Below are 23,477 nucleotides of genomic sequence, written 5' to 3' on the forward strand. Positions count from 1 at the left end.
CAAGGTTCTAAGGAGACCTGTGCATGTATTACCATAACAGACGGCTGGGTATTGATACGTACTTTGTCTTACGCTTTCCGACCAGCTACATCCAGCCTCACTGTGCTTGCCATGGATTCCAGATGCCGAGTGATGGCTTCTTTGGGCGCCAGATGCAACCGATCCTGACCGGCTGCCTGTCACAATTTTGTGGGATGATCGCGCCACCCCCCCTTTGTCCATACGCTGAAGTGGCCATTAGGAGTAACATAACATCTTTTATGGTGGTGTAGGCCGAAGGTCATGGCGACATCTTGGAAATCACTGTGCGAACAAAGCGGTTGCTTTATTAAAAACGCATACTTTGTGTATGGGAAAAGAACAACGTGTGCCTCACCATTAACATTTGATGACGCACATAGAAACAATGTTACAATTTGATTGAAAATGGGAATAGTCCGATGGTCTCGGACAGTTTCTTGTGAAATAAAACTACTTTACAAATTCTAACATGTTAATGTTTTCTTTTAAAAACCAGTGTATTATTTCAAAATGTAACGTTCTACGTCGCTTTATGTTCATTTTCAGATTCTGCGTCACGGCACGTAGTTTTGCTTTTTGCAGGCTACCATAGAAAGTGAAGAGGGGCAATGTATGGAATAACCGCCTTCCCTTTCTATGGTGGCCATCTTGGAAAAGGATTTTGTTTTGTAATCCGGGACGCCGCAGGTGGGCCGGATTATAACGAGAAATCCTATTTTTTTAGTAGCAAGTTACTGCTTCGCAAATCTAGATGGTTAATGGCAAATCTTATTACATCTATATCCTTTACTGAGAAATATAAAGTATATGCCATTTTTTATATATATCTTTACACTGTGAAAGGTGGTTCTTAAAAGAACATTTGCTTTGTTTACGGATGGCGCTTTTTTTTTTAGTAGGACAGCTAATAAGAAAATTTGCGAACGGAAATGAGGAAAGAGACACCTTAAGTGTGTACGGATTCTCAAACACGTCACTGTACTGTACGTCAGCATATGGTCATGTGGCATTCTCCGCAAGGTGTAATTAAGTTACCTTAAATTATGGTTACGTGCCACTACTAAAAACCGATGACCTTTAGCAAAAAAACTTTCTTAAAGGGACGTATGATTAAGTTGCACTAATAAAAACTTATGAAATTCAGTAAAAAATAACATTGTTAAAAGAACGTTATGGTTACAAGTAGAATCTAAAAACCCTTGAAATTCGCCAGTTACGGTAAGCTAAACAACCAGAACTCGCGCCACCACCTTGCCCTGCTAAGACTAACACCCAGGACATCAATGATGACATCACAAATATCATTGATGACATCACTGATGACATCACATGTGCATTTACTTTTCATACAAGGGGTTGTGAATGTAATGTTGGCAAAAAAGTATCAGGGATTATCGGGAGATGTGTCAAACTACATTCTTCATCACGCAATGTAGTGTCCTAAAGAACATTCCATTGCAGTGTTCTTTCTAGTACAGGAACCTACTCATACAGAAATGTAGGTATTGGCTGCAGCATACACCAAAGAGGTGGTATATTTGTAATTTTCCAAAGCTATATGATAAAACAGTGAATGCTTCTGTATTAGACTTTTCCATGCTTTGAAACATGTACTAAGTAGCTAATAATGCGTCACTTACTACATATTTCTAATACTTTATTTTATTTATTGGTTGTTGTTTTGGCAAAGAAAAATACATTTTTCCAACCTTTCAACAATGCATTTAAATCTACATTACAAACAGAATAAATTTCTATTAAAAGTTAAATTAAAAGTTAAATTAAAACCCCTGTGAGCATTCAGAGCTTTCAGAAAGGAAACATAATGTATATAATTCAATCTTTTCCTTTTTTTTCATTTCTAAAACAAATTTTTTCCCAACATATTCAAATCTTCATAATTTTCAAAAAATTAACAATCGCATACTGTATCGCTTTTTTGTTCGTGTGAAACAGCGTAGACCATAGTTGGTCATAGGTTACATTGATATGCCCTTCAAAGAACAGTTTGAACAGTTTAGCTCTTAATTCTGTCCAATGGTCACAATCAACCAATAAATGGCGCACAGTCTCCAACATATGATGACAAAACCTACATTTGTTTTCTTCCTTTGATAGAATTTTGCGCTTATAAAGAAGGTCAGCTGTAGAGCACAATCCTAGTCTAAAGCGCATGTATGCCTGGCGGTGCTGAGGACTTGGGGAGATCAATAAGTACCGAGCAGTTTGGCCAAATCTTTTTGGCTCAAATGGGTTCTCCTGAAATTTTTTATATTGTGCACACTGGGCAATAGTGAGAATCCAATCATATCGCCACATGTTTTCTTTGGCCTTACAGGGGTTATCAATTAGCAATTGGATGGTTATGTTAGCATCATCAAGCAATTTCAACACTCTTTGTCTCCAAACTCTTATAAATACGTCATGGGTTTCTTGTGCAGCATAGTCGGCCATAATTCGAGTTAGGCCATTTTCCAAGTTACCCATTACAAGTTTGCGATACAAGGAGCAGCAGAGCCACTTATATCTGGCATGAAGTGATATTAATCCCAATTCATAGCGAATTAGAGGTAGTGGTTCCGAACTAGGTAGATGCAACATTTTTCTCCAAAAAGCTCCTTCCATCTTGGCCCAATAGGTATATGGTCGCCAGTGTTTGGTTTCTGTCCCATATAATAATATAGGTGATGTTTTCTGTTTATAATAAGTTATGATTGGAAATATCGAAAATTTACAAAATTTTGCTCTGATAATTCTTGCTTGGGAAATTGCATTGTGAAGTTTTGCTCTCTTAGCTTCCTCAAAAGGTAAATCAGTCGGGTGGTTAGTTATTAAAACACCTAGATAGGTATACGTTGAAACAATGCTTAAGGAGCTGTTCTGTAATATCCATGAGTAGGTTCTGCATCTTTGTCTAGGGTTCCCAAATTGAATGATTTGTGTTTTGGAAGTATTGATGGCTATGCAGTTGGAATGAGCATAGCCCTCAAGAGCTTTCAACATACTTTTGAGTCCCTGGGGGGTCTTAGACATAAGAACCATATCATCCGCATAAAGCAGATAGTTTATGGGCGTTCCCTTAAGGCGAGGGGCATCAGTTCTTATATCTTTAAATACAATACCTATGTCCGAGATGAAAAAATTAAAAACAGCCGAGGCCAAGATACAGCCCTGTTTTAAACCCCGGTCTGTTTGAATGTAGCCGGATAGGAGTCCATCCCTGCGAAGTCGAACCTGAATGGTTGTTTTGGAGTGAAGCTGAATTATCCATCGCAGGATGGGCCATGGACAGCCCTTTTCCAAAAGTTTTTTGAACAATAGTTCACGAGGAACACCATCAAATGCCGTGCGGAAATCTATAAAGGCAACAAAAATGGGCTGCTTCCTCTGCTTGTGCGCGTTTATCAGAGAATTCAACGTAATTAGGTTTATAGAAGTACCAAGGCCGGCTACAAAGCCTGTTTGGAACTCATCCCTAAAGGAGTTTGCTGTTAACCAAGCGTTGAATGCTACTAACACGATGCGCGCAAAGATCTTACCAGGGCAGTCTAACAGGGCGATCGGTCGGTATGACCTAGGATCGCCCCTCGCGCCTTTCTTATAGACAGGAACTATTATAGATTTTCTCCACGAATCAGGGATTTTACCAGTTTGAAGTGTATGTTGGAAGATGTGGTTTAATATTGTCGCCCATCTTATTGGATTTTGCTTCATCATTGAATTGCTAATGGAAGCCCGCGGGGGAGCAAGGGCGCGGGTGTTGGCGTCCCGCGAAGGGTGTTTCATTAGCCCAGGAGGGCCACCGTACTGCCGGAGGGGAGGCCACGCCCCCTCCCTATTTCTTCTCCTTATCATCCCCGCAGGGCAGGAAGCCCGCGGGGGAGCAAGGGCGCGGGTGTTGGCGTCCCGCGAAGGGTGTTTGCGGCCCCGTGGAGGTGTACCTTCAGGACTTCAGGACTTTGTCACTCTGACCTTAAGGCGGTGCAAGGACGCAGTGTTCAGGAGGTGAAGAGGAAGGCCCGGCCGCCTGGAGAAAAAGGGTGAAAGTAAGTGTTGGCGAGGGACTGTAAGAGGAGTTGTTGTCTGTTCTGGACATAGGGGCTGAAAACTGGTGAAAACTGGTGTGGACCAACCAAACCCGTAATGTCACTCCTCAAGTCCCTCAGATCCTTGAAAGCCCATGGCCCCCCTAGGAAACCCCCCCCTCCGTCACCAGCGCTCTCACCCTTCCACCTTCCTCCTTTTTGCTCAGAGGTCCATCTCGCCCGCCAAAAGAGTGGCCCTATCTCCAAGCGGAAGGTTCTGGCTGTGAAGAGGTCCCACGCCCGGGATCAGAAGGGAGTGCCAGTCAAAGCCCTAAATCTGGATGGACAAAACTCTGTTCTAGTACATGCGGGTGAGCACTTTACTTGTTCCCCCGAACCCCCACTAGAGTTGAAAGAAGGGGGTTGTCGGTCACCGCAGGGGAACAGTATAGTCGCAGGTCAAGGGATCAGGGAAGGCCCAATACCTATCAACCTTGGCAGTCTGTCTGATCCTTGTGAAGGAGGGGAATGTACCTTTGAGCCTCAGGCTACCACAGACTCCATCGGAGGAAGACCTCCTAGCTCGCTGTTCCACCCGTCCGCCGCAGTTGTGCTTTCTCCCCATGTTTCCACCTTGAGTGTCAGCCTCCCCAAGGTGTTATCCTTTTCTGGAATTCTTGGTCCCGGAACGGAGATGTCGGAGTCCAATGAGGAAGTCACTGCAGGAATTGGAGCACTAGTCAGCAGATGTCCCTCAGCTTGCTCCTCTCCTACCAGCAAGATCAGGGCCTCCACCCCGCCATCTGGCTCTAACATTCGTGCCAGCCCGGGAAAGACTCCTTCCAACTCTGCTCTGGCCAGCCCAACTGCGGGGGGCAGCCCTTCGCTTGACGATGTTCTTGTATGGAACCTCCCCCTGGGCAATATAAGTTTCGGGAGTGTACCTTTGTCTACGGTGCGCCTATTGGCTAGCCCCTCTCTTCATCCATCCCCACTCAAGGTGTCCAAACAACCAAACTGTGAAACCCCCCCGGCGGTAGGGCCGGTTATCAACCCATCAGTCGAGGTGGACATGTCACTCGGGGGGTGTAAGTGTAATCAAGTTCTGGCAGAGTTGGCTGCTATTAGAAATCTGCTTACAACACTAATAGCCATTCAGGGGAAGGGGAAAGGGGAGGGGGGAGTCTTTTTCCACCCCAATTGTTTGTAAGGGTCTCTCTGACTTTTCTTTGGCACACCCTAAGAACCTCGACCCTCCTTGTCCCGAGACTATAGCCCCAACTTCTTCTGGCCCTAGCCTGTTGTCTGGGATGATATATTCGGTCTTTGAAAAAGCTCCCAGGGTAGGGGGATCCAAGCATAGTGAACCCAGTGGGGCGGTAGAATCTGCCCCAAATCCAGTAGGTTCAATAAGCCCTCATCATGGGGGGATGATCGACTGTGGTCAACGACACAGAGACGGTCCATCTCAGCCTCCTGTTCAAGGCCAGACTGGCCGAGCTACAGTGTATCTCCACAGGGTACCAAAAATGGAAAGGAATTTGTTGGAGTCCAGGGAGTCCCTCGTAAATAAAAGCGTTCACTGGTTACGATCCGTGAGAGGTTGTTCCTTTGTGTCCAGGGAATCCTTGGTGGGCTGTCGGAGAATGGCCAGTTTGGGCAATAGCTCAATGGACATAGTGGAACTGGCCTTCTCTGACTGGAGACTGGCGAGTAGGGTCCTGGGTCAATGGCGGGGGACGGGAGGGACGCCCGGGAGCGGAATTGTAATCAGCCCACACTTATATCTAGGCTCTAAATATCCCTTGAGGCCAGTCAGGAGGCCCCTCCCCCTGTCTGGGGCAAACCTTACTCCCCTGGGCCGTGTTCAGTTAGGCTTTTTGGGGGCCAGGCCCTGGCATGGGGAGTTATTCAGAGGGTGATGTGGTCCTATGTTTCTCCTTTTTGTTCCCTTATCTTGTATGGAACTGCATTTTTATGAAATTGTAACCTGGATCTGTGTAATAATGTGTATCTCTGTCGTTTAATGGCTGTTTTTATACAACCGAATAAACATGTTTGCTGCTGAATTGCTAATGCCATCTGGCCCGGCTGCGCGAGATCTACTAAGTTTAGAGATGCAATGTATGATGTCATCTGTATCAAAATGAAGTTTAGAGTTCGCTCTTATGAGGGTCCAATCAATTTCAATTCGTGAAAAGGGGGAGCGGTAGAGGTCAGCATAATAGTCATTCCAGATTTTTTCAGGGATTGGGTTGATTTGGAAGGCGCTTTGCAGCGTACCGACCGCCTCATTAAGGAGAGACCATATGCCAGCGGTAGTTTTAGTAAGGCATTGAGACAACATTTTTTCTCCGTCTCTCTGGTATCGCAATGATCTCCGTGACCTGCACCAGTTCTTATACATTTGTTTTAGATTTTTTATCAAATTGACATTGGTGGGTGTCAGGTCGAGTGATAAATGTCGGATATCTTTGCGTAATTGGGCCTTCTTTGTTTTAAGCTCCAAATCAAACGCATGGAGATGCTTGATAATATGACAGCGTCCACCGTTCCCCCTGGTACTAAACATTTGCATAGAATGGATATAACATCCTCCTTCGTTATTATGATACGGCCCAAACTCACTTTCCAGGGCTTTACCAAATAACATGAGTTTATGATCCGACCATCGAACACGGTTCCCAGCTTGACTAATCTCAACAAGTTGCATATTTTTTTTAGTTTTTAGTTCTGGAAGATCAAACCATTGAGCCCACTTCCAGGTTAGACGCAGTTGATTATGATCACTGATGTCATTTTCGCATATCTCCAGAGATGTTGAAGCATCCATGAGGGCATGGTTGGCATATATATAATCTAAGTGTGCTCGCAATAGCTCTTTATGCCATGTTGCCTTAGGGGGTATGTCTCCATCTATGATGCCATTAAGCATCATGAGGTTCCTCTCTTCCATTAGGTGTATCCACTGGGACTCATGAGATAAATGATTCCCGGGCTTAGATGGAAGGAGGTGCAAGTTTAAATCACCTAGAAGAAGTATATATTTAATGGTTATATCCATGGTTAATGTGTCAAGTATATCAGCGATATGTGCAAAGAATAGATCTGCTGATAGATGTTGTTTTCCCCAATATACATTGATTATCACAGTTGTGTCAGTTGACCTTGATAATTTTACAACTTGGATATAAGGGGAGGAGGTTTTGCAGGAAGTGATGCACAAATGTAAAGATTTCCTTATGGCGATCAAAAGACCCGCCATAGGTCGACCAAACATGTTTTTTATTGCAGGAACCATAGAAATGTAGTGTGTGTCCCAAATGGGTTCCTCAACAAGCCAGGTCTCCTGCAAGACAACAATATCGTAGGCATTCAGTTCTCTGTTGGATGTATTTAGAAAATGCCTATGTCCACGTGTGTTCCACGATATCAACGAAATGTCTTTATCAGACCTGGATTGTTATGAGTTTCGCCTTTGAGAATTCACGCCCCTGCTTGTGATCGCATTAGCATTAGCATTTGCCTGTGGAATTTCCAGGGTGTTGGAGTAATTCTCTGATAATGAGGTTACTTCGGATGGCAATGTTTGAGCCAAATCTTGTGAAATGAGAAAGCCCAAGGCGTAAAATTCCGATCTAGCTTGCCAAATTGCATTTAGGGTAATTCCCGATCGCATGAATATTCTAACCCTGGATAGATCATTATGAGAAATAAATTCCACCAGGTCAATGTCTGTGCTCGATAAATCCTGTAAGGAGGATACCTCGGCACAGATGTTTAGAATACTCTTGCGATTTAGATCATATTTAGGAAATGGTTGAGGGCGGCATGATACTATCAATCGATGGCAGTGGGCGTATACGCTATGAATAGGGTTTTGCTTACTATAGTCCTTTTTTCGTGAAGTCTCAAATTCAGGCACATGTTTATCAAATCCTAAAAATTCCGAGGCATCGGATGTTTTAAAGGTTTGAGAAGAAGGCCTTGTGAATGTTGACTCATTTCGTTCGGTCATCGGACCTTTTAACAGCTGTGATACATCTGGTATTTTGTTCAATGACTGCTGAGACAGTAAGGTGTGACCCAGGGGATCGGAAGAGTGGTGCAGATACTGTACTAGGGCAGCTTTAATTTCTTCCCGCAGTTCCTGCCGTTCGGGAGTTTGCCCCACCACAATATCTTGTCCCTTCGAATTCCTGGTTTGAATGGAAATGTCTTGTTGGGTCAAGTTTGAAGGTACCGCCAACGCCGCTATCTGCTGTGAAGGAACTTTTCTACCGTCACGTTGCATCTCTTCTAGCGTTGGACAAGATGTAAAATTGGTTTGAGATTGAGCAGCCCACGGCAAATTTATATCAACAGGCAATTTGGAATGAGTAAAGGCCTGAGCATTTATAACAGAGGATGTTGTAATTTGCGCAACGTGTAGAGCTACTATTCTAGCAATCTCTTGGCGTATTTCTTCAGGAGAAAGAATAGACTGAGTAATGTCATCATTCCGAACTTTTATGAAGTTTTGAGGAGTTGTGTCTGACATTAGCGCCACTAGTTTAGTCAAGGGTTCATGTTCTTGGGGGCATGTCATCGTAGAGTTCTGTACAGTTACAGCCGAGGTTGGTTGAGTTACAACCATAGACGATGGTTGTACTGTGGGAGATGGAAACAATTTAACAAAAGATTGACCCAGATGCGGAACAGCTAGAGCCAATGGTTGTCTTGCTGCAGCCGCAATGGATGTGACCATGGGCTGATTCGATTGAGTTACTGTAGGAGTCGAAGACTGTGCCGTAGGGGGAGCAATTAACTTGACACACCTTCTTTGAAGGAGGAGGCTTCGTGATTTTTCGTTTATTTAACATACCTATTTTTTTCCTTTTTCCCTGCAAGTTAGGAACTGTCTTGCCCATCAAGGAAAATGGGTTAATCATGTTGCTAAATGGGAGCTGGCCAATAGATGGATCTCTGTCAAGCTGAGACTCATCTACTGGGGGCTCCTGAGGCGGCCCCCCGTCTCATCGGCATTTCTTGTAGTTCGTATTAAGGTTGGATTTTTGGAATTTCCCTTGGTGCCCACTTCCTGAGACATGTCCAAACAAATCACTACTGGAGATGTCTCATTTAAAGTACCAAGTTCCGGTTTTGGAGTTGGTTTTGGGCTAGCTACACATTATTTAAGATAACTGATGACCCTTCTGTTCTTGGGATTTTCAGCAGCTCTTGTTCACATTGTGTCGATCTTCGACAGGTATTGAGTTGTTCTGTTTGCGAGGCAGTACTACAAGCTGCTGGTGATTTTGAGTTCAGAGTATTCAAATTTGAGTCTCTTCCTCTCATCTGTACTAGATCCAAACTATTTGATTCCTTATTAAGCAATTGTTGTAGTATTTGGGTCTGCACATTCATCTTACTCTCCAAGACCTCATACAGCCTTGCTATTGTTAGCAGGGCAGTGTTCATGGCGCTCAGTGTATTATTGAGCGCCGGGGCTTCTGGAAAGGAGGGACGACCAGATCTCAGCCCGTTGATAAAAAAATTATTATTATCTGAGGGCCGTGCGTCAAATCTTGAGCCTCTTGGAGTCGGAGCAATGAAGGATGCGGAATTGTTAGATGGATCACCTTGAGATTTATCGAACATGGCTGGAGACTTAGATAGTTCATTAATCGAAGTTCTCAATTCACTCACTACGGATTCCACATGACTTACCGTCACGTTAGGTGAAGACATTCTCTTTTGAGTAATAACTGTTTTGTCCTGATCTAACTGGCTTAAATCACCTGTGTTGGAACATATATACAAAACCTCACTCAAATCAGTACAGTTGATATTCGAGGAACCAATAAAACTAATCATGTCCTCCTCTATTTCACCTGTTGCGATCATTGCCTCGTGGGCAGCTCGCAATTTTTGTTGAGCGAGGACTGTGCAAAGTGGTATAGGTTGTGCCAGAGATGCAGTGGATTCAGTTAGAATTGTTTGTTGAAGGGTGGATGGCTCGTTGTTACTGCATGCAGCGAGAAGAGTCAGATCTGAGGTCTCTTTACCCAGCACTACTGTCGACACGTCAAGAATTTCTGTCGGCAGCGCTTCTTGGGTACTAGTAACAATAAACATTGAGTGTTGTAAATCCTGATTTAGTAAGGGAGTTGTTCCCGAATTCATTTGGGCTACTACTGTGATTTGACCAATTGTCGATTGAACTTGTGTAGGGTCAGTTTGTAGGGAACAATTATTTGGTTCACTGAGTGGGTTCTGAATAATACCGTATGATGCAGAGTTTTGCGGCACTGATGAAGGTTGGTCCCTCAAATCACAATTTGATGGATCAATCGTGCAAAACTGCCGTATATCAGAGGTTAAGGAAGTGGATCGTGCTTTCTTTCTCTCTAAACCTCCTAATTTGGTTTTCAGAGATTGTGGTGTCATTCTTGTTTTTTCTACATTAGCTGGATGATGGTCCGGCATGCCTGACTTCAGGGTATAAATGCCTGAGGCCATTAGTGTGTAATTTCTTTTTCTTTTTATTTTTAGTTCTTCCTTTCTTCCTCTCAAATTCCCTTTAAATTCCAGCCTATCACCTTCCCCCTCTTTTTTCCCTCTTCAGAATAAAATAACTAATGATTTATTAAATAACTAATTAATAAAAACGTACTAAGGATCAGAATCACAATGAGAGAAAAAAAAAAAAGGAAAAAGGGAATAAAATTAAATACAGTGGAAAATAGCACAATAGTGTTGCACCTATAAAATTATATGTAAGTTTTCAGCTTAAAAGGCAATGTTTTACTGCATCATAAACATGTTACCAGAAATTGAACGAGATTAAACGGTAAATTGGATACCAGAACACAGGAAACACCGCACCTGAGCGCGCACAGCAAACAGTACTTTTCGAGCTTCACAGAGCGCTCCAATAACCACAGATTTCTGTCCCTCCAACCCCAACCAGCCACGGACAGCCGCAGACAGCAGCCCTTAGCACCAAAGCCCTTTTCGCCAAAGCGCGCGCGCAAAAGCGCGTGTCCATACAATATATTGTGGGTAAAGGAGGAGGAGTTGGAGACTTAGAAAGTTTCCCTGAAATTTCTTCCGTGTTTCCAGCCGGGAAGTAACACACGTGTAATGCAGCCAAGTGGAACAGCGCCTCCAGCAGCCACAGACAGCAGCCCTTAGCACCAAAGCCGTTTCTAATACACGCAAAACATAAATAGACTACAATGCATACAAATATGGGGCTAATATATGGAGAGTAAAGTAAGCACACAAGAGGCAGTATCATTAGCAACTGTGTATAATGTACATAATTGTATGCATGCATAAAAATGATTGCTGTGTTCCAAGCCTGCTTCTTCCCCTATATATGTACTTCATAAGATGGGATTAAATTCTAAGGAAAGTAGTTTAAGAACATGTGAGAATAGCAATATTTATAAATGTGATACCTTTTGAAAGTTAAGTTTCTGTCTGTCAGTAAATAAACCCACCTGGCCTAGATATGGCAGTGAACAAAAAGGGGCTAGACATGTGATGTCAATGATATTTGTGATGTCACCATTGATGTCCTGGGTGTTAGTCTTAGCAGGGCACGGAGGTGGCGCGAGTTATGGTTGCTTACCTAATCATAACTGGTGAATTTCAGGGGTTTTTAGATTTTACTTGTAACCATAACGTCCTTTTAACAACTTTTTTTACTGAATTTCATATGTTTTTATTAGTGCAATTTAACCATAACGTCCCTTTAACAAAGTTTTTTTTTACTATATATATAGTTTCTGTATTCAGCCGATACAATTTATCAGTGTAAAGTTGCCCTCTGCTGTCCAAATGGCAAAGTGCACATCTGTGTGCCGTTCCAATTCAACAACAGCTATCATTATAACACAAGGAGCACGGTTCTATGCGGTCACCTTCACTTTCCACTATCGCAAGCAATCGGAATAATTTCAAGATACTACTTTTCACCCCCACTTCTGTTCACACAGGGAACGGTGGTTCCAGTGTCAAGAAACAGTTAATTATCGGCTCAACATGCGTCTAACAAGACAAACAGTAGGATGAATGCCTCCTCAAGAGCTAAAACAATGTAGGATTTATTATGCTACTATGCAATCTTATGCCATTACAGGGACTCTGCAAAGGAACAAAGTTGATAATTACGCATCTGCAAACACATTATAGAGGCCTGTGTAATTTATGGCACTTTGATACTGTTCTTATACCGCGCATACCTCTCATTCCATCTGATACAAATATACCTTTCAAATTCAAAATAAGAGACGGTTACCTATACGTTTAGCCTTTTCAATGGCCATTAATTCACAGGGACCTATACTACTCCCTTCCTGGAAGCGATCAGTGGTAATTCCGATATTTAAAAAGGGGGACAGAAGTATGAATTACCAACCAATATTGACCTTTAAGATATGTTAGGACAGCATATGTAACACAGAACAGCTGGTTTCAAATATTTGTTTTATGCGCAAAATCCTAGAAATAAATCTTAGCTACACAAGTGTCTGTATACAGTGACTCTTACAAGCTCCTCCACTACAGTCGGGTTTCAGGCTCTGCAGGTGCACAGAAACAGCCCTCACCTTCATGAGGAACTAGATGCTAAGGAAGCCTTGGACACTTCTGCCTCTCAGCAATACGTGGCACCATTCAGAAGCATGTGCCAGATTTTGAGGTTTGGTAACCTTAACCCTCATTTTCGCCCATCACCTTGTCAGACTTCTTAGGGAACAGCCCCATAATGGTAAACTCCAAGTACCTGAGCATCATCCTAGAGAATCTCTCCGTCACTCCCACACATTTTGTTCAAAGATGTGTGGCATACTTGGAAATTAATTACAATCTGGAATGGACTAGATCTCTCATTTTACCTAACCTAGATTACTGTCACTTCATTTACCTGGGCCCAAACTCCAAAAACACCATCTTAAACTCATTCACAAATAGCAGTGAGAAAAATCCTCAGGCTCAAAGTCAGATCAGATGCAATCACACCTGCCCTTGAGGTCCTCCACTAGTTCCCCTTTGCGTTTAGTCAGTTTTAAAGTCCTTACTCACATACACCTTCACCGTAAGGGCCCAGATTCCCAAAAGGCCTCCTAATACTTTACATCCAATCTAGGAAACAGACTAGCTGTTGAGAACCTTCTAACCTTTAGGATGGCCAGAAGACAGAGGCAAGGTGGCAAAATGTTTCCTGTGATAGCTTCTAAATAATGGAAAAAATTACCTAACCCAATTTTGAACTGAAACAAACAACCCCTCTTTAGGCTAGCATTACTTGAGCCCCAACATCCTTTGCGTTCCTCTTGCAACGTCTAGTCCACTACTATCCGGGCTTATCCATCAGCAGAGACAGCAGATTATGGCCAAGGACTACACGCTCCCTGTGTTAATCACAGACTATCAGATCACCAAGCTAGGCACTTTACAATCATTACTGTTGATTTGTTTTAAACCACAATGTTTGAGTAGGAATGCGTCTAGTGGTTGGGTACTTTGTATATCTTAAGCAAGGGATTGCCTTGCAACACTGTTAAACAATGACAATTTTAACATGGTGCTTTCCAAAACTTCAATTTAAACAAATTAATAAACACTAATTGCTGTGCCTATAATTGTGTGTGTACAATCTGAGTCTAGGGTCATTCTGGGCCACTGGCCTCCCAGCATCCCCCATACTTTCTTCACTTGACCGTGGCAATGAGGAAGGTGGCATGGTAAAGAGAACTCTGCAGTGTTTCAGGAGGCTTGAGGAGAGCTATAAAGCTGTGCACATCACCCGCTTTCACCAGGAGACTGGCATGTTGACCCTTCTTCTCCATATATGTCTATGTACATAACCTCCAAGCTATTTTACACAGAATGGCCAAGGGAGCAGGTGGGCAGTGATACCAAAGGTGCAGGGGAGAAGCAATGTGAGCAAGGATTGCAATATTGCTGCTCTCTACTTTGTAATCCTGGGTTGTGTTCCATCCACCACATGATTGTTAGCACTGATATGCCCCAACCATGGCGTGAGGTTCTACGCAAAACAAAACAAATGTTACAGCCCTGTAATGTTTTAGCAGACACAGGCAGCTTCATAGAGCTGGTGAAGTATTTTTCATGAATCAAAGTACAGTACTTTCACAAAGAGCAACAATTTTCTTTTTTGCGGGCACCAGATTAAACACATATTTGCTTAATGGAACAGTTCATAAACACCAGTCAAAAAAAATAAGACTCACTTCTGAAATTTCTCCATTAGCTTTTTCACCATCTTGTCCGTGATACCTGGATATGACGATTCAGCCATGTTGATGCTTTTCTCCAGTTCTTCAATTGCATTTTTTCTAATTGTATTATTTCTGTCTTGCTGTTTAAGCTGATATATAAAAACAAAACATTAAAGGAGTTACCTTAACTTTAATTTGGAAAAGTAAAACAACTTTGGAACTGGGCCTCACCTCTGCAAATATTGGTGTGATTATCATAGACAAGGTGCTGAGCGTTTTCACAAGATCTTGATCCTATAGAATAGTAAAAAACAGATCTTTAATATAGGTTATGCAGATACCAAGATGACAGATGAGCATAATTAGCACATGAAAATCGTTATTCACCACCTCTCAGCCAATCTGAATTTGCAGAGTTCAGTCAATACCTACTGGTATTGACTACATTCAGAAGCAGACAGGCAAACAACAACAAGGCAATTTCCAGGTAAAACTACAAGACAGTTCCTTTCTTGCAGGGCCTATTTATTTTGCTGCAGCATGCTATTTAAAACAAGAAAGAGAAAGATAACTAATTGGCAAATGCTTTCACTTTCTTATAAAGAAACCATGTACTTTTACATGATAACCAAGGCATGATCATGTTAAACTTGTTGCATTTCAACCAGGTTGCAATTAAAATGCTTAATGTATGAAGACAACCATGTTATTCAAATATTACAAAATAAAACTGCATTCAATTTACAAACTCAGTTTGTCAGTTTTCCTTTATTCTTTCTTAAACCACAATGTCTTTACTTCGCAACAAAAATCTCCAAAACATGTATTGCTACCCTCACTATGTGCAATATAGCCTTGTAGACCTCTAGAGGAGTCCATCGCTTGGGATAACAACCCTTCGCTCAGTTTATAAGGCTATAAAAGCACACCATTTAGTTAGCAGTTTTAAGTGCCTAAGAAGTCTTCGTGCATCCACTTCAGAACACAAATGTAAATTGTGTTTGCAAATCTATACAAGTTCAGTATAGTTATATTATTTGGCATTTATGTAGCACCAGTGGCAGTAGGCATGGCCTCAAAATGCTATGAGGATGAACACCCTTTGGAAGACCGTAGTCAGAGTTGAGAAGTGGTGAGGGGAGTGGTAAAATGCATGTTTGACTTTCAGCCTGATCGCAGAACGTTAGGGAACAGCTAAGACCCTAACATCAGAACATAAGAAGTAGGACAGGTGCAGTGTCAAGTTTTTTGAACAACTGGACCAAATTTATCAGCTGCATTCTACAGGTGGCGGCGCTATGGCCAGGTGATGCATGTTTAGTGTAGGGTGTAGTTAAATAGTGCGCATGTCAAATGTGTGAGCATATGTGATGCAATTAAGTAAGAAGCCCTTGTGAGGCACAATCCAAGTGTGGCAAAATACAGACTGTGGCATGAATGAAAACAGTAATCTATAAAGGGAAACCTCGGCCCGCAAATGCAAGTCTTTGATAGAGTCAATACCAGGAGTGAGACCATGGGAGGTTATTTCCAAAGAAATTAATTTGGGGTCAATTCCTGGTGTGCCCCACAGAGGATATCACCTCTACTTTATCTCTTGGACACCCTGCACATTACACAACTAAAATTATCCCAACCACACCAAAGACAGCACTCTCGTCTCAACCTGGTATTCATCTTATCCCCAATCATCAACTGCCTCCCACCTACGCAATTCGATTCGACTGACCAGGCACCCTTATGGCCTAATTCAAGTTCCAACATTCAAAACCCTTTCATGGAGGACAAGTGAAACCAAACAAAGACACTTCGACCCTCATTCAAAAACTTCCCCCCTGGATACTATAGAAGAAAAAAAACTCACCATCCTGTCTTCAACACTCGCTCCTTCATACAATTAGAGGAGTTTCCCTAAATTCTACCTGGAGGTCAGACTCCATAAAAGTATCCCTTGCTATACAGACCCCAACTCTTAGTAGTATGAATGACATAGCAGCCAGACTTATTTTATGAGGAGGATGTGAGCTGTATTTCAGAACCGAGAACTCAGTAAATACATTAGTCCAAAGAAACTCTCACACACTTGTAGTTATAGTAAAATATAGATTTATTTTATGTACACAAGGCAAAGGTAAGTAAATACTATTTAAGACTAACCAACACAAATAGAAGCCATATAGGAGCCATAAGAAACTTTGTTTCAGGTAAATACTTAAATGTAGTGGCTCGCGCCCGTACACTGAGCAAACTAAAATGACAGTAATGACGGCTCCACTGCTTAAAGGAATAGTGCGCTCATAAATATTATTGTCCTGAGGGTTTGGGCATGTGTTTTTAAGCATACGTTGATCGATCGTACAAACATATGCACCTTACCGTAGTTTCTCATTTTTTAAAAACATTACATTTATTTGTTTCACACACAAAATCAGGCAGCAGGGAGTGGCAATCTTGTGATAATCTTATCCGTTGCTACATCACCCAAGGTGGACTGCCCTGGCGGCACTAAATCATATCCCCACCCCGGAGGCTGAGATCATTAGACGCATACCGCCCATTTCAGAACACCAATGCACGTCTCGTGTCAACAATCTCTGCGCTCCAGCTAATGACTTGTCTCCATGGAAATGGCAGAATGCCTCTTTCCTCAATAAGTATAAACAGACTGCTTCTCATCAGATTTGCTTTTCCAATCGTTTCACTGTCTTTTTTTGAGTATTCTGGGCCTCGTTTCTGTGCTCTGGTCAGCTACCTTCATTGCTCGTAGCCCGCGCGAACAGATACTAGTACCATTACTAACCATTTTTATTTTGCCCCCTAATAGCAACAATAGAGCACTGCCAGTATGAGCCGTAGTATTCCGAGGCGGAATTACTCGAAAGAAAGATGCGCAAACGATGGGGCTTCAGACGACAGTTGGGAGGACGATTCAAGAGATCAAGCCTAGTCGCATGGACAATGTTTCCACCTGGTGTACCTGCAATCGGTGCACAGTAATGCCAACCTAGGAGGTTCAGGGCAGCCTGCATCACACGGTCTGTGTTGAGGATTATGATGGTGCTTATGCACGAACTTCGAGCAACAGTTCGCCCTCGCAATCCAAGTAATGAGTAAGTGTACTCTAGTTGTGATGTCACTTAGGCCATTACCATTTTATGGTCGTCTCCTATATTGTCGTAACTTTGATCTATCGATGCCAAAAGAATGTAGTCCTGCAATTCTATATATCACTCGCAATTTGGGGAAATCATACTGGTCTCCTTATATTGATTTCATGTACAACCATGAAGCAATATTTCATTGTGTCCCAAATTTAATGGAATGCATAGTCCAATATTGTACAGTGTCTAAGTAACATTTGTACTGGCAACAATGCCATTGGATACAAGATTGCATTTTCAACTAAGGGTTACTACACTTATCTTGTTAATTTAAAAACAGTTTGTATCTTTCTCTTTCACAGGTGGTACAGGCTGGTGGCCTATCGTTCGTTTACATGGTGGCTTCATGGGAGACTTGGACACCGCGTCCGACGAGTAATACCCGCCTGTGTGGTTGGTGCCATTAGAGAAACTTTCCCCAGTGACAGCGGTCAGTAGAGGGGATTTTCCACACTGCAGCAACCTGAAGTTTTTAATGTGCAGTACATTTGTGCCATCAAAATCAGCAGCAAAATAAAACACCACGACTTTATCAATGGTTGTTTCAATTTTTCAGTGAATCCAGCGACACTCCATTCAGCAGTGTTTCGGGCTTTGTCTGCATGCCTCATGCCCATCCATCCCACCTTCATTATCAAAGGCAGTTGGCACCAGTGGGTGTGCGCTGCCAAAGGGTGCTGGCAGGGGTGGGAACGGCCAACGTGCCAAACACCATGTATATTTTAAAGGTATTTTACACGCAGGGGTCATTGTTCACATGCCCTCCTCAGACCCCGTGTCTCCAGGCAGGCTCCCCTTGAAGCAGGCCACACCCCTGCAATCCACATAAAACCACGCCATATACACATCATTCATTCACATACACACCCACTTTTCTAATTCTTTATAAACCACTTAATATTTATCATGAGAACATCTGAGCACTGCAAGTCAACTCATGAACCTGCTAGCTGAGAACTTCTGTGACCACTGTGAGTCAGCTCGTCATCGCACTACCTGTGAACATCTCCCTGTTCTCCTGCTACTAACTACACGGCTTGCTGAATCTAACTGTTAGTCAAGGTAAGGGCAGGTCACCTAATCATATCTCCTTGATCTTTTAATTTCTATCTATTTCAAACGTAGTGTAATGTTCATTCATCTCATTGCCATTGACTTGAGTTTAATTTGTTATGTTATCGAGATATAGCAAATGTCATCATTGTCAATTGGGATCGAATTGCATACTTTGCAGACGGTCTATAAGCAGGTTTCCTTTTGATGCATGATAGTATATTCATGGGACGAGTAACATGTTACGATTTGCATCACATCAATGAATTGTGTATGAAAGTTATCCTATAATACAGCCGGCTACCCTACACAGGTTTTGCCTCAGTGACCAAATCATAGATTGCATAGAAAAATGTATGATATAATTCCATCTTTCTCACGCTTTTATGCAAAGTAACTTTCTAATAACATTTTTACAGAATTTCCAACAATGCCTGCATGTACGGTTTACGGTTGCCGCTCTAAGACCCATAACAAACCTAAAGGCACTACAATGCATGTATTCCCGAGGAATATAGATCTAATAAGAGAATGGGTCAGATATTGCGGATTCGCGGCGGAAGAGCTTGAAAGTAGAGCCCATGAAGTCTTGGGGGACTCGAGGGGTGATCAATTCCGCATCTGCAGCCTTCAATTGGCCACAAATATGTACGACCAATCACAGTACACAAAGAAGCATCTACTCAGAACATCTTGTAAATTGCTTCCAAATGCAACTCCATCTCTATTCATGCACAAGCTGCCTCAGGTGAGTCACGGTTCCAGATTTAGCTGTAGGCCTTGGGGTACTGAACAGGTAACTACATGAACGGATTGGTGTTTTAGGTGTAAATGTCCCTTATAATACTTTTTATATTTACAAGATTGTATTGCTTTATAACTAAACATCATTTTGCTAAAGATCTGTCCTTCGTTTTAGGAGCATCATAGAAAACGATTTTTGGGCACAGATAACTATGCTATAGTGCCCTTGGAAATAAGCATAATCTTTTCTTAACCGGTTGCTTTCCATGTCAATTTTTTAGGTTAGCATTTCTAAATTAAATCTAATTTTTCCTTTACAACTCCATGACAATGTACTGAATATGAAGAAGCAAGATACTGCATCCATGTCTTTCCTGGAGTCAACAACTTCGAGTGTGCATCAGGTAGTATTAGATATTCAGTTCCGGAAATGTTGTATGCATAAAATTTGAGATATTATGATCAAATTTACGTATCCTATTGTTTGTTTACATAATGTTTCATTTATGGGTTTTTATTGATATGTACCATTGTCTACATCATATTGTGTGTGTTCAATTATTTTCATCCATACTAAAACAAGTACTGTTTTACATGGTGATGCTGGTACTTAGTACTACAATTACATCATCCTTCGGAGCTGATACAGAGGCAGAGGTATGCGTACTGACAGTTCCCTCGAATGAAAGTTGGTCCTAGATCTGATACCATTAGACATTGACATTATTATAAACAAGCATCTTTTGCAAATTGCTTCAGTGCAACATTTCAATCAGTGTGTTTGGCACAGTCATCTTTCATCGAGTAAACTAGCCATCAATCAGGTGAAATTCGAAATGTTTATTTTGACTAAGTGACGTACACGTGTACAAGAGTATCTGTGTAAGCCATGTGTGCGATGGAATAATTGGATTTAAAATACAAATGACTTATTTTTAATGGATACTCTTTTCTAGGGATGTATACAAGATTGGGATATAGAAGAGGAGGCACGTGGATCTGAGTCGGTGGACCAGCTTGCTGGAGTAGTCATTACAGTAAAGAAGAAGGTTTCAGAGAAAACCAAGAAAGCTACGTAATTTACAAACAATTTCATTTTCAAACAGTGTTTTGTGCTGGTGCCTTCATAACATGCTTTTTTAAAAAAAATCTAAAGTGCCATATACTGTATGTTGGATTTACATTAAACATGTTTTTCCAACCTGTCTTCTAGTTACCCGATGGTGTACGAACTATGGAGACACAGCTACAGAAACCAGAGATGCTGCTTGCCAAACTGATTTGACCACGGAGCAACTATTATTTGAGGCCCAGCATGTTCTAATCAATTTGCGGACTCCTGATGCTTTTGCCCAATGGCCAGAAAATTAATTTAATGTGACCAGCAAAGTCAGCAAAGTGTTGCACCATTGCTACAATGCGAGAGCTCCACCAGATGAAGATGAAACTGAATGTAATGAAGATGCTTTAGAATTAGACGCAGACCACTTGACACCCGCCAAAAAAGGGACATCCAAAAGAAAATGGACAGTGATGTTTTCTCCGATTCGTGTTCAAGTAAGAGAAGCTGAAATAAAAGATTGAAGAATCAACACAATTCACTGAGGAACAAGCCAAAGATCTCGACTACAGTTTGTCTAGTTGGGCCGATACGTCAAGCACATTTGAGTCATAAACAACATTCATGCAGGATGATAGTCTAATAAAGGATCCCAAATACATTGTATTCGACAGCTGCTTGATGGAAATTATAATGATGCTGAAATGTGTGCATCCAGTGAGAGGGGAAATATGTGGCAAGCCATTGGTGAATGTGACTTGTGTATCACAAGGCAGTAAACCTGAAACTACAAGCCACGTGTGAAATGCTCCATGGAAATTGTTCATTGTCCGCTCAACCGATGCTGGGGAAAGTGGCAGCTGGAAATCTACTGTGTGCAGCTGCTTTACTTTTCAGTGGCTTTACTTTTAATAAGTTTTCCAGTTTGACAATTTGTGGGACTCCAGTTCCCTTCTAAAACGCAGCACTACAAATATCAATATCTATTCCCTGCTATTAGTGAAGCTTGGAAAATTGACCAAATGTCTATTCAAAGTACATTCTCCGAAAAATGGTTCAGGATAGCTGGCGATGGACAGTGTGACAGCCCCTGATTTTCAGCAAAGTACTGCACATACCACTTTCAGGACATGGAAAATAAAAAATAAAAGAATTGTGAGTTTGGTGGTCGTGCAGGTGTCCGAATGTAAATCCTCAGTGGCCATGGAGAAACTTTGTTTTATAAAATCCCTGGAAGATCTCCAATCGAGGAGAATGCAAATCGACCTCATAGCCACAGACAGACACGTTTCAATAGCCAAGACAATGAGAGAGCCGTTTCCAAATATTCGCCATCAATTTGATGTATGGCACGTTGCCAAATCAAAGAAATCTCAGCTGCAGGAAAAAAAATAAAAAGTTCTGTAAATATTTTACAGTGGTCCCAGTCTTTCAGCAACTATCCTTGGTGGAGCTCCAAAACTTGTGATGGGTCTGTGGAAATTCTACTAGAAAAATGGCGGTCACTAATGAACCACTGTTCCAACATTCACTCTTGGACAGAAAACCAACATTTCCACCAATGTGCACATGGCCTTTTGTCGCCGGAGCAGGAACGGAAGAAGTGGTTGATTCCATCTTCATCTCCACACAAAGCTCTTGAGAAGATCGTGTTGGTTAAAACTATCAAGTGATCTGAAGGGACTCTCAGAATTCTGTCACACAGGAGATTTGGAGGTGTTCCACAATATGTGCCTAAAGTACAGGCCCAAGAGATTGCATTTCGGCATAGATGGGATGCAATATTGATACGCTCACCTGGTATCCACAGGGACGTCACCCAGCCGGGTTACTCGCTGGTATGCTTCTCAGCTTTGCCCCGATGTGGTCTGCGGGGAAGGTTCTGCCTGAAAATACAGGACTGTTCAAGACTGACCGACTGGGGTAAGTATCCTCCCTCCATCCCCGTATGTTTTCAGTCCCTCTGGCGCCCTCTCCTCACCTTGTGGTAGAAATAGGCGTGCTCTCCGTCCTGCCTTCTTTGCAGGGGCGCGTTTGTCTTTCATGGGCGAGTGTGTTCCAGTTACTTCACCAACGCCGGCCCGTTTGATATTGTTCAGGTAGGTCTTATTGCTGTTCTTTAGTTTGGTTGCTATCCTGCATGCTTTTCTTTGTTTAAAATGTCTCTTTTCTCCCTTAGGTATGCAGAGCTTCAGCACTGTGAACTGGCTTGGTTGAGCCCCGTTGGTAAATTAAGAGCGCTATGATGCGGTAAGTAAGCGATATGTGCAGCGCTGCGAAGTCTTGCCTTTGCTAACCTGCGTTTTCCTTCCTTGTAGGTCGCGGTGTTCTTCAGCGCGAGTGGATGTCCGGAGTGGTGCCAGCCCAGAGGTGACCAGCCAGGTAAGCCTTCTGAGCAGTTCTTAATTAGTAAATGTCTACTCCTTTCTTTAATGTTGCCTCTATTGTCCTCTTTCAGGTCATTCTGTCCCGGAGGTGTGCAGATTCGAGGAAGCTGTTCTCAGTAGCGGGTGTTTAAAGATGAAGACTGCAAGTAAGATGCTGCTGCTAATGATGTTCCTTTTGTCTCCTTGCAGGTTCTGCTTCCCCGAGGTTCGAGGGAATAGCTGGACACAGTGAGCGTCACGTTGCAAGCTGCAAAGTAACGCGAAGCGTGTTGTCTTGCTCGGGTGTGGTTTAAATAGCACCAACAAAATAGTCCAGGTAAAGTAGTCCATAGGCTACCACACCCAAAACACTAGACCGCATAGCTTGGTTCTCAGGAACCAAGCTATGTGGATGCCTCCATGTTGGCTGACAATACAATAACGTAGTTCCCAAGCACATTGTTTTTCATGGTGTATGAGCCTGGCGCCATAGGCACCAGGACTGGCCCCATGAGGGCTTTTGAAGACGATGCCAGGCTCTAGAGGCCAGAGTCCTGACTCCACCGGGCCAATGGGTTTGCCAGAGGGGGTTTTGGACGAGGGTTGTGACAAATATAGGACATTACTAACGATCTAAGCGCATAACGCGAATGTAGGGTATGAACAATCGAGGACTGTGGGAAACTTTGGGATGCTGGATGGTCAAGCCAATATACGAGGAAATGGAATTCGATTTTGTCAAAGATCTTATTATGAATGTCTTGGACACACATACTCATGGAATCGTGCGTGATCTTGTTCCGAGGACACATACA

At 42.5% G+C, this 23,477-nt stretch overlaps 1 protein-coding gene across 2 annotated transcripts in view; it reads right to left on the reverse strand.

The window, feature by feature from the left end:
* The window catches only part of STK26 (serine/threonine kinase 26), a 501,049-nt gene that overhangs the window by 55,706 nt on the left and 421,866 nt on the right, over positions 1–23,477 (reverse strand). For both annotated transcript variants that reach the window (XM_069612843.1, XM_069612842.1), the window contains exons 9-10: positions 14,510–14,572; positions 14,291–14,427 (exon numbers count right to left, since the gene is read on the reverse strand). In XM_069612843.1, coding sequence (XP_069468944.1) covers positions 14,291–14,427; positions 14,510–14,572 — 200 coding nt within the window. The remainder of the gene's footprint in view (positions 1–14,290; positions 14,428–14,509; positions 14,573–23,477) is intronic.

The sequence above is a fragment of the Ambystoma mexicanum genome, chromosome 5p (assembly GCF_040938575.1).
Source record: "Ambystoma mexicanum isolate Mex_15411 chromosome 5p, UKY_AmexF1_1, whole genome shotgun sequence".
Classification (NCBI taxonomy): domain Eukaryota; kingdom Metazoa; phylum Chordata; class Amphibia; order Caudata; family Ambystomatidae; genus Ambystoma; species Ambystoma mexicanum.